Source organism: Camelus ferus, chromosome 19 (genome assembly GCF_009834535.1).
Source record: "Camelus ferus isolate YT-003-E chromosome 19, BCGSAC_Cfer_1.0, whole genome shotgun sequence".
NCBI lineage: Eukaryota > Metazoa > Chordata > Mammalia > Artiodactyla > Camelidae > Camelus > Camelus ferus.
Window position 1 is genome coordinate 2213524 of NC_045714.1, and position 12007 is coordinate 2225530.

Genomic DNA, 12007 nt, shown 5'->3' on the forward strand with positions numbered 1-12007 from the left:
GAGTGTTTTCTTGCCTGCCCAATATGTAAAATTGGCTCAGCTAGCTTCTGGATTTCTTTCAGAAGAGTGGCTCTGTGTGTAGCTGTAGACTTAGTGTGACCAAGGGTGGAGGGGAGCTCAGGAGCCTCCTATGTCTCAGTCATGGACTGGAACTTCCTGTTTGCAATTCTTTAAGGTATATATCCGGGGGTGGAATTGCTGAGTCATCTGGTAAGTCTATCCTGACTTTTTTGAGGAACCATCAAGCTATTTTCCAAAGAAGCTGCACCATTTTAGCCTCTCATCAGCAATGCACAAGGGTTCCAGTTTTTCCACCTCCTTGCCAACGCTTGTCACTTTCCATTAAAAATGTTTATTACAGTCAGTCACACTATTGGGTGTGAAGTGATATCTTGTCATGATTTTGATTTGCATTTTCCTAATGACTAATGATGTTGAATATCTTTTCATGTGCTTACTGGCCTTTTGTATAGCTTCTTCAGAAAAACGTCAAGTTCTTAGCTCGTTTTTAAATTGTGTTGTTCATCTTTTTCATGTTGAGTTGTAAGATTTCTTTATATATTCTGAGTACTAGGCCCTGATCAGATACCTGCTTTGTAAATATTTTCTCCCTCTCTGTACGTGATCTTCTCACTATCCTGATGATGTCCTTTGATGCACCAAAGTTTTAATGTTGTTGAAGCTTAGGTGTTTTAAACATCCTTTGGCTTGAAGTTTTTATATATAAAGCAATCAGCAAGCTTACTCTTTGATCCACCTTCTCCCTCCCTCATCTTCCTGTTTGATGGGAGTTTTGCTATTTCTGCCTTTTCACAGCAGATCATATTTACATACTGTTTGTTACTCCTTTGTCTTAGACTTGGTTCCATGGTTAAAATGTTCAGTGCTCTGTAGTAATCATTTTGTAATCCCCACAAATATTTCTTGGTTGGATAAATCTTGTCTCTTATGAACTCCTCAGGAAAGCTCTTAGAAATGACATTCCTTAAGTTTTTGCACATTTAGAAATACATTCTTGCAGCCTTTTACGTCAAGGACAAATTACTTGTACAAAAATCCTCAATACACACTTTCTTTCCTTCAGTGTCTAAGTTTTGCTTCATAACTTTCTGGCATTGAGTATTGCTGGCATTCAATCTGACTTTTTTTGGATTTTGTTTTGGTTTTGGTTTTGGTTGGGGGTGGTGTTGACTTCCTAAAGTCTTCCATTTTTATTTTGAAAATCCAAAAATGTTACTTGCCTACATTTTATGTTTACCACGATGTGAATTTTTAATATGTGGACTCTTTTATTTCAGAAATATTTTCCTCAATGATAGTTTTAAATAATTCTCTTTTGTTGTTTTGGTTTTCTTCTTTGTGGGACTTGATTTATGTGTCTGGTGGGTCTCCATTGACTTTTTAATATTTAAGACTTTCTTAGTAATCATATTTAGACTATTTATTTTGATTTCATGTTCTTTGCATTTCTTTTTTCCTTTTTCTTCCTTATTTCTGAAATGTTTTTGTCCTTTTCTTCAATTTCTCCACTCTCTGTCAGATTACATTTCACATCTTCCTGTTACCTTACTATCTCTTGAGTTTCTGTATTTCTACTTTATGAAGGTTCCTAATGCTTTCAATTTGCTTCAGTAATTTTAAACATTGATTTTAGAATATCAACTTTTCTCAGCTTTGTGGTGACATTTTCCTGGGGATTTTTAAAATCCTGTTTTAAACGCTTTTAAGCTTTGCTATTCATTTCTGTTTTTAAAAAGGAATATTTTCACATGGTTTGTGTGATTTCCAAACTTCTTTCTTTAAAATCAGATTTTCATGGACCAGCGAGTGAAAGGAGTGTCTTACTGGACGGGGAAAGGGTAGAGGTGAGAATAGGTTTCTTAGTTTCTTAGCTCAAGGGCTCCCTCCTCTGTTGCTACAATAATGGGCAGTCTCCTTAATACATATTGTGGATTTCTGATTCTTAGCGACTCCTCTGAAACAGAAGGACTTCCACCAACAGCCATTGCCACAAAGACATATTACTCCAGCATTTCAGTGTAATAACCTCTCTCAGAAACACCCCATCTTCTTTTCCCCGATGCATTTTCTCTGTATCTCCCAGCACTTGTGTTTTACCTTTCTTGTTCTCAGACCGGCTCACTTCAACTTCCATTCAAGGCGGGCACTTTACCTTTGGGAGGTGAGTTTTTGCTGATGTTTTGAAGTGTAATGGGGGCGGGGGGAGCAGGCATATGGCATGTACTGTGCAGTGGCTTAATCAACAGGCATTTCAACTGCTCCCAGAATGTCTTCCTGCAGAGGCTGTAAGTCAAATGCCTGTCTTTCCTAGACTCTTTCCCGTCCAGGATTTCAGGTGTGATTCAGGTTCTCGGAATGAAATGCACTGATACAAATAGCTGAATTCTTTTCCTCTTGAACTCCCTAGAGTAATTTCTTCTGACTGCATCTGAATCATACCTGACACACACTATTAAGTTTTTACATTGCAACACTTAATATTTTAAGCATCTCTTCTTGACACGTACATTCATGGTTACATGTAGTCATTTATTTAGATCCAACTGTCAATTATACTTTTCTTCACTCACATGATTCCTTGAATCCTTTATTCTAATTTATTAATTTTATTTTCTTTATTAGATATGTTCAGATCACAATGGTGGTGAATTTTGTTGTGATGAAATAAAATTTATATTTTAAGGCAGGAGAAGAAAAATTAAACATAAAATTCTCTCTCTCAAGTGACAGTAAATTAGACCTGCCCACTTATTTGGTATAACCTATAGTTAGGCCTATACTTAACCAAATGATTGGAAAAGAATGGAACTTCCTGCCATTAAGCTAATACTGGATAAAGCATCTTGTTTGAATTTTTAATTATTTCTTGGGCTAATAATATATTTTTATTTGGTGTTGTGGTTTATGTATTTTAAATGGAGTGTTATAAATAATATTTTATAAATATTTGTGATTTCAGGGTGTTTTTTCCCTGAGATTGGTGGACTTTTCTCTGATGACATTGCCAAACCCGCAGTGGTGTCAGTGTTTCTAAAACCAAAGTCATTCTTTCATCTGCAAGTAGTGCATAACGAGATAAAGCCAGAATACTAAATGAAAATTAACAATGTATTTAAATTATTCTGTAAACTTTGGAATTTTCATTGAAGGTCAATTCTTCATTATTTAGCATCCTAGAAATAAGAAGAAGAAAGACAAATTCTACAACATTCTATTAAAAACAATTCTTTCTGTGTGTCCGTTTGGGCCTTTTCCCTCCCTACCTAATGTGCAGTAAGCATCTGCATTACACGTTAACCAAACTTCCCCAAAGATAGGAGTGCCTGCTCAACCATAAAGATAAATATTTTTCCTTTCTTCTGACGCTAGCAATGTAACTTCTTAAAAGAACAGCGTTCTTTCCCAGCTCTCTAGGGGGTCAAGGACTTGCTGCTTGCTTTGTGCTTACCTAGACGACATATCCTTGGTGAACTTTTTGTAAAATATCAGCATGTCATTTTGATATATGATCCGTTGTCTCAGAAATGTTCATGCCTTTGCCTTCGACTTCTGCCTGGTGGAACAGTTCTTAGAGCTTTCTGAGAATCTGTCTTCTGGATTATAATCCTCAGTTTGGCTCAAATAAAATTTCCTTTTTTCTTCTTAACTTTATTGTTAACTGAACTTTCATAAACAGTGTGACAAGTGAAAAAATGAAAAACTAATATATAGAAAGGATTGTCTCCTGTCCACTCCCAGCATTACCATGGAACCAGTGTTAACAGCAGTGTGTATTCCTTCAAACGCTTTTCTGTTGTCATACTTAAACATAGTCAAATACAGGAGTTCTATGTTCGACTGAAATATTATCGAAACACATACACTATTCTCCAACTTCTTTTTTCTGTTGGTAAGATTTCATGGACATCGCTAAGAAGTCAGTAAACAGAGATCTAGTGATATTCATTCTTTTTCTAATGTACTTATAAATGTAATAGGATAACATCAGGCATGATGAGATTTTTGGTATGTATGAATGTATGTATGTATTTTTATTTGCTATAAACTACCTTTTATTTGCCTTTTCCCTTCTTCCATCTACCTTCTTAACCTGCATCCTCCTATGAACCACTCAGGGAACCTATGTTAATATTATTATGTGCAGTCTTCTTAATATAACTGTAGCAATATTTTTAACACAACCAAACTAAAAACATGCTCTCACATGTACAATCATCTGTTTTTGGACTCTCTAGTGTTTCCTTTACATATTTATCTATCATTGTTCTAATACCACTTTATCATAATTATTACAGCTTTAATATAAATCTTGATATCTGCTGTATCAATTCTTATTAAATTATTATTCTTCAAGAGTATCTTGACTATCTTGCCTTTGGCAGTTTTTGTATACATTTTAGAATTATGTTGTCAAAATTTTTTTTGGTTTATTTTATAAAAACCTTTCTGGAGGTTTCATTGCATTGAGTCTAAAAATCACTTTGAAGACAATTGGCATATATATTGATTCTTTCAATCCATGAACATGGTATACCTTTCTGATTTAAGGGTGCTAAAAATATCTCTCACTAATGTTGTATAATTTTCTATGTAGTGGTTCTGCACAAAAGTTATTAAATGTATTTATAAGTGTTTTATATTTTTATATGATTATAAAAATCATTAAAATTTTGTTTACTGATTTGTGTTGTTGATGTATAGAATACAATTGATTTTTGTGTATTTTCTTTGTATGCCATGATAAATTCTCATTGATTCTAACAATTTATCTGTAGATTTGTTTGAAATTTTATGAATGCAATTGTATAATCTATGAATAATGACAGTTTTGTTTTTTCTTTCTAATACTTACACCTTTTATTTCTTCTGTTTGTCTGAATTTATAGAATAGAGTGTCCAGAATAATACTGAATAGAATTGGGGATAGTTCCTGATTTTACAAGAAGAGGTTAAAACTTTTCACATTTATGTATGATGTTTGCTATAGGGTAGTTTTTATCACTTTAAAAGAATGATTTCTACATACATGTTTTCATAACGTTTTCCATCACCAAGAATCTAATTTGAAAAGAATACAAGGGAATGAAAAGTGATCTGGTTCAGTACAAAACAGAGGCTTGTATAAATGTCCACCAAAAAAAATTATTCCTCATTCCTAATTTTGCTATTTCTGTATCACAACTGCATCTTGAATTTTATTGAATGCTGCTCTGTATCTAAGCTTATATTTTTTTTCTTTAATCTATTAGTGTGGAGAATTACATAAATTGAGTTTCTAGCATTAAGCTACCTTTGTATACCCATATGCACATGTTCAATTTTACTTTCTGATGTCAAATTAATTTTCAAATGGTTGCATGAATATATACTCTCACTAGTAATGTGTGAGATTTTATTTTCTCTATAAATCAATAAGAAAAAGATAACCCAATAAGAAATGGACAAGATGCTTGAATAGGCCTATTAAGAGAAAATCCAGGAAGGTGGTTACCTCTGGGGAGGATGGAGAGGGAAAAAAATTGGGGAAGAGCGAGGGTCAATATGGCACAAATACAGGAAATAGGCTTTTTTTTTTTTAAAATCTGGCAGGTGAGTACAGTCTGCCATTTTGATGCTTTAATTCTTTAAAGAATAGAGATATGTTCTACACACATTTTTGGTTTGATAATTTATTTTGAAATGAGATTTTTTTTTTAAGTAGTCTACAACCTCCAATGTTCTGAAATTTGTTTATATCTCCTTAATGTTTCAGCATTGGTTGACATGTGGTCTGAGTCCAAAGAGACAACGAATAGAGATTTCAACAACTGGTTTACTATAAAATAATTAGTTTGCTTTCATTCCTGTCTCACCAGGAACTCAACTCAGTCATTTCCACACTTCAGGTTCTGGCCCTGATAATACCCAATCTGGGTATTTTTATTACTCTCAATTATGGTAGCAGTGACCATATACCAACTCAGACTAGCTTAGGCAGGAAGCCAATTTATTAAGTCATAATTTAACTGACAGAAGGGTGTGGAAAGAGCTGCTCTCAAGGTAAAGGGGAATGAAGGCTGATGCCTTTAGAATCCTCTCTTTCCATCATTCCTCTTCTTTTCTAAGTGAATTAGGTTCATTTTTTCCTCAAAAAGTTGATCCCCCTCCCAGACTGGAACCATAGCTCCTGGAGTTCCCAGGCTCATTTCTACCACCTTTATCAAAAGGAGGGACTTCACTCTTCCCCTTAGTGTCCATTCAAATAAAGGTGTCAAGCTTTCATGATTAGCAGCCCCCACTGGATTCATAGGTTGATGGTACCAAGAAACAAGAGTTCTTCAGGAGAAACAGAGTACTGTTCTAAGAAGGAGGAAGGCAGGTTAGATATAGGCACTGCAGATGTCTACATTATAGGTGATTTCTGTTTTCTTCTTCTTATCTTATGAGTGTTTTCTCCTTTCTCACTGTGATTCCAAGGGTATCATGCCATTCCAGATCTAGAATTCCACCTTCCCTATTACTTTGCTGGTGCATCTCAGAGACTACCTGTGAAATGGAAAAGTACAGTGATCAAGTCATTAGATGTTCAAGGCAAACTTGCCTGCAAGAGTTCTTCTTGGGGTCAGGGTAGAATGAAAGGAAAGCCCAGGTTCATGCTGGGAAGGGTAAACTGTTCGAGTAGGTCTGGCTGGGGCTTGCGAGAACAGGGAGTAATGGGGGAACACCTCGGCTTTGAAAACAGAGCTGGACCTACTGCTGACTTGTTGAATGACCTTGGGTGATTTCCTTTCTCTTCATTGGGCTTCATATTCATTCTAAATATGAAGAATTTGATCTTAATGGGGCCCAAGGGCCAGCCAGCTCTGCTTCTTGGTGAGAAAGTGAGATAGCTCTTGGGGCTCTCAGAGATGGTGTAACACTACCTGCCATCTCTCCCTGTTAATAATCCTTGAGGAAAGGCACAAGATCCCTCCCAGGATGGAGGTAGGTATTTCCTGGTAGAACTAAAAAACCTAGGTCTTGCCCCTTGTGAAACCACAGACCCGCCCTTGGCACCAGGCCAAGCTGGGGCTGCATAAAACAGAGCTTGACCTCAGCTCTTAGCCATACACCTTCCTGACAACATGAGGTCCCAAAGCTTCTTGGTCCTGGTGGCGGTGCTCCTCGTCCTTGGGACACTGGCAGCCGAGGCAGCTGTTGTAAAAGGTGAGTGGCCCAGACAGGGCTGGGTTGAAGGAGAGGCTGCTGGGGGCAGCCTGGGTCCTTAGAGGGAGCACTTCTGGAGCAGCAAGCCGGGCCAGAGCCCAGACTTCAGCCTGGACAGCAGGTTTCCAGTGTATCCAGAGAAGTAGGAAGTTGCCCAGTGGGCTCCACATGCTTTCCACCCCAGGACTGAGATATCAGCGCTATTTGTGGAAGAAACATGGTGATGTAGACTTGGCCTCAAGTGTTGGTACTTGGACAGAACGTTTGGTGAAGTGAGGCATCGCCTGAAGCTGGGCCGTTGGTATGGAGTCTGTCCCCTGCCTGTCTGCCCTGTAAAATCACCTAAGTCATCAGTCCTCGAATAGGAGGTTAGGGACTATCAGGGACTCAGAAATAATGTAGTTTGAAGACTCTTATTTTCCTAAGGAGGACATTGAGTTCTAGAGAGGGGTGAGGAATTGTGAAGGCAATCTCCAGGACCAGGTTGGAGCTCGGGTCTCCTGGCAGGTGTCTCACAGCTTTTTCCCTCCACTCAGTTCCCTCAAAGATGACAATGTGTCCTTGTCACCTTTGGAAGTCGCTCCAGTCTGGAATCTCCTCATGAGAGTCCCAGGACCCAGAATGGAGAGAGGGGAGAAGTGGACCCATAGACCCTTTCCCCAAGGCCCAGAAAAGCCTTCCAAGAGCGCAGACCTCAGCTAGCGCTGGTGACCCTCCTCTACCATGAGTCCCTGTCTGAGGGACACTGCAGTGAGCTGTGGCTGGACTTGGAGGAAAGACTAGATAGTTGAACCAGGCACCTGGTCTAAATGTGAGGATATTTCTTCTTTCAACAGGTCGTCCTAAAGGTCAGGGTGTTTATAAAGGCAGAGGTCTGGTCAAAGGTCAAGATCCAGTCGAAGGTCAAGATCCAGTCAAAGGACAAGATCCAGTTAAGGGACAAAATCTAATGGAACTCTACACTAATCCTGGTTTTTGCCCCGAGATGCTGGCCGAGTGGGATGATTCAAATCTCCCTAAGCAGTGTGTGAACGATTCCGATTGTCCATGGCCCTACAAGTGCTGTCCGATGCGCCTTCGCGGGTGGCGATGCTCCCCAGCTGAGGTGAGAACTGGGTGGAGGGAGAAGTGACCCCTGAGGGCACAGGGAGGCTGGGTGGTGGGGAAGGATCCCACATTGGTGGGGAAGAGGATAGAGGGAGGTGACGGAGAGACTGAGGGGACTCAGAGGCTCTAACTGGGGTCCCGAGAAGGGTGATGTGTAGACTCAGCCCTGCCCCGCACTGCCTCTGAGTGCTCTGACTTGCCGAGTCACATCTCTGATTCTCTCTTCTTCTACCAGATGGAGTCCATTCTTGCTGCACATTGAAGTCCCCAGGGAAGCAGGCCCTGGTTCCTGCAGCACTAACCTCTCCTACATTACCCCTCTTCTTCTCATCCAGGATGCCCAAGCCTAGGCTGCCTCTCTCATGGACTTTCCAATAAAAGACCACTTTCAGATCCATTTGTTTCTGGCTCCTGTGACTTTTGGGCTCTTAGAAGCTCTGGGGAGATGGGTGTGGTGTTGGGACTTCCGGTCCCTGGAAGAGGGACCCGTTGGAAGCTGAAGGAGAGCCCAGGCAGGAACGAGAGGCCCATTCCTGGGGATCACTCTAGAAATCCAATAATCAACCCAAGAACTGCAGTCTCCGTTTCACTAGGAAATGGGAACATTTTGCCTTGGGCTGCAGACCAGGCAAATAAAACCCAAAAAGTTGTGTAAATTTCAGGCAGTTCCTTTCCTTCATCATTGACCCCCTACTTGTGACCTGGCTGTGATCAGCCCCGTCAGTGCGACCAGCAAACCTTCATGCCTCCACCTGTAGCTCCCTCCTTCCTTTCATGTTTCCCAGGGATCTGTATCCTTCCAAGAAGACAGATGCTGGAAAATCCTTGCTAGTGAAGCATTTCACCTGTTCATGCCTGAGATGCCTCCAGTAACACATAGTTCCTTTGGGTTAAGCAATCTCCCCTCCCAGCTTTCTATTTTAAGATGTGAGTGAGGAGGCAAGACACATTAAGTCCTTGACTCTTTCTTGTGATTGCTGAATACTGTTCTCTGGAGACATGCACGCTGGGATAGAGCAGACTCCGGGAGTGAAGAAAGAGGAAGGTTTTGTGAGGCGAACTTGAATGACCTCGCGGCTCTGCCGTTGGCTCCCCTGCCCTACTGCCCTTGTGCAGTGAAGTTCTCGGGGAAGGCCAAAGCCAAGGAGGGGGAGCATTTTGGGTTGAGAGGGGCGGGAAGGACACAGGTTTGGGAGTCAGGAGACCGGAGTTCCAGCCCCAGCCTCCTCTCCGCTTGCTGGTTGACCTCAGACAAATCTTTCTCCCACTCTGAGCCTCAGTAGTCTATCCAACTTGAGGAGGGTTGGATGAAATTATTCTGGAAGTACAGTTCAGCCCTGATTTTCTGGCCCTGAAACACTTCTTTTGTGTGTGTACGTGTGTGTGTGTGCGTGTTTGTGTATGTGTGTGTGTATGCACATGCGCGTGCGTGCGTGTGTGTGTGTGTGTGTGTGTGTGTGTGAGTGGGGCTCCTGCTGTGAGTGAAGGTTGAGGGACAGAGGCTTGGAGTGAGAGAACTGAGGGCACAGTGTCCCTTAGTCCCTCTTCCAGGAGCTACAAGCCAGGGGTCTCCTCTCATTCTCCAAGGGATTGGCTGGACTGTGCATTCTGTATGTAGGCAAAAGCAGTGTCTGAACTTCTGGCATGACAAATACATAATATACCATTGGTGGTTAAGAATCATTTCTGTATTTCAATGTTTTCTCTGTTCCAGATCTTATAATAAGTATATTATATGCATTGTCTTATCTTTTTTCTCATTAGCCCTCTCTCAGACAGGTAGTATATACATCTTTACTTTTATTAAAAGATTGAAGCCATGAAAGTTTCGCTAAACACCCAAAGACACACAGTTAGTAAGTGATGATAAATCCTACTTTTATTATAAACTGGCACTAACTAGAAAATGGAAAAGGAAAATATTCCCACTTATAATATCAACACAATTAAACCACTCAGTAAATCAACATAATGAGAGACAGGCAGAACTTTAAAAGAGAAACCTAAACAAGTGTTCATGTTGCACAGAAAAAGGTCTTGAATAAATAATTAGTGTGTTCCTGAATGTTTAGATTCTCTATAGTGAAGAGAGCAATATTTACCCCTTCAGGGTTGTCCCCCCACCTCCGCTTTATTGAGATAAAATTGACATATAACATTGTATACGTTTAAGTTGTATGATGTGATTACTTGATACATGCATACACTGCAAAATGTTTACCACAATGAAAATAGTTACCAAATCCTTCACCTCACATAACAACCATTTTGCCAGTGGTTGTTATGGTGAGAACATTAAAACTCTCCTTTCATACCAGCTTTCCAGGATACAATAGTTTTGGCACTGCACAGCCTCCATGATTTTGGCACCAGATTAACAAAACGATCCAAGCAAGGGATAAGAGACAACAAAAAGACTGTGGGTAGATGAACTTTCCCCTTTTGCTTTATATCATTTTACAGGGAGAAATTTAGGGAGAAATCACTTTCCTAATTTCACTCAGCAAGTCAGGGCCACCAAGATCTGGTTCCCTGCCTCCTAGACCAGTGTTCATCCTACCTTTCAATGAAACTGGCTGATCTGATTAAATTGTTGCAAATAGTGGGGGGATGGGTAGAGCTCAGCAGCAGAGCGAGTGCTCAGCATACATGAGGTGCTGGGTTCAATCCCCAGTACTTCCATTAAAAAAAATAATAATAAATTTAAAAATACATAAATAAATAAAACTATACAAATTCTATTTTATAACATTATTGCAAATGTACATTTCTGTGATTCCAACTGATACGTGATCATTTTTCTCCTGACACCTGGAGCCCCACCAGTATTTTTCAATCATTTATAGTGTCAAGAGGAGTTATTAATTCAGAGAAATAAGGGGGTTCACAGAATGATGAGGGCCCATTTTGACTTTGGACCAAGAATCCACTGATTCCATGTCCGCATTTGGGCTAGGTTCTGCCCACCTAGAAGGCTGTATCTAGGCAAGGAAGAGTGTCTTTTCATCCCCATTCAGACATCAGGCCTCAGATTCCTTCCAGGTACCCTCTGTTGTCTGATTTCCTCCTGGACTTCAGAAGCAGGCAATCCTGTGTCATCAGTCAAACCTCCATTCCAATCCCCTTAGACTCGGAGTTCCGCATACTCTCCGAACCTCACCAACAACACCTGTAAAAGAGAAGGCCAGAGCACGTGGAGGTTTCTGAGCCCTTTGCACTAAAACTCCAACTGACCTAGAACTCCGTAGAGGCACATCTGTCTATGTGAGTAACTCTGGGGGGAAAGTCAGGAGGGTAAGAAAGTCAATTTGTGACTTCCAGGCACCATGAAGGTCACACACAAAAAATGTCGTTTGACATACTCACAGTAGCTTGGTGAGAAGAACAAGTATTAGACACTCAGTGCCCATGGAAAGACCCATATTCCTGCTCACAAACTTCCCCCCGCTGAGCCCAGCATCCACCGACCTCGAGCGCCTCTCCGAGGTTGCGAGCCCTCGGCTCCTCTTTGACTGGTCATGGCCATCTCTGAGGCAGAACAGTTGAGCGGTGGCTGCAAAGATTATGAGAAACTCTAAGGACTTCTCATGCCCTATCTAGAAGGGGAACACGGAGACTCTTTTCCCGTCAGGCATGTGTGTCATCCCTCTAGGGGTACCAGTCCTGGGGGGTGAAAACATGCACTCACGTTTAT

General features: G+C 40.6%; 1 protein-coding gene across 2 annotated transcripts; it reads left to right on the forward strand.

Moving 5' to 3' along the window:
- Window positions 1-1766: 1766 nt before the first annotated feature.
- PI3 (peptidase inhibitor 3) lies at window positions 1767-8704 on the forward strand. Of its 2 annotated transcripts, XM_032461159.1 has the most exons (4): window positions 1767-2039; window positions 2134-2182; window positions 8192-8311; window positions 8549-8704. In XM_032461159.1, the coding sequence occupies exons 1-4, from the start codon at window positions 1924-1926 to the stop codon at window positions 8573-8575; spliced, it is 312 nt and encodes a 103-aa protein (XP_032317050.1). In that variant the 5' UTR covers window positions 1767-1923; the 3' UTR covers window positions 8576-8704. The 2 variants fall into 2 exon arrangements, with proteins under 2 accessions (XP_032317050.1, XP_032317049.1); XM_032461158.1 differs by lacking the exons at window positions 1767-2039; window positions 2134-2182 and adding an exon at window positions 6655-7206 and having other exon boundaries at window positions 8043-8311.
- Window positions 8705-12007: the final 3303 nt, after the last annotated feature.

Coding starts and splice junctions, on each gene's coding strand:
- PI3 (XM_032461158.1), top strand. CDS start 7,125: ATGAGGTCCCAAAGCTTCTTGGTCCTGGTGGCGGTGCTCCTCGTCCTT. Junction 7,207..8,042: donor CGAGGCAGCTGTTGTAAAAG/GTGAGTGGCCCA, acceptor TTCTTTCAACAG/GTCGTCCTAAAGGTCAGGGT. Junction 8,312..8,548: donor GGCGATGCTCCCCAGCTGAG/GTGAGAACTGGG, acceptor TTCTTCTACCAG/ATGGAGTCCATTCTTGCTGC.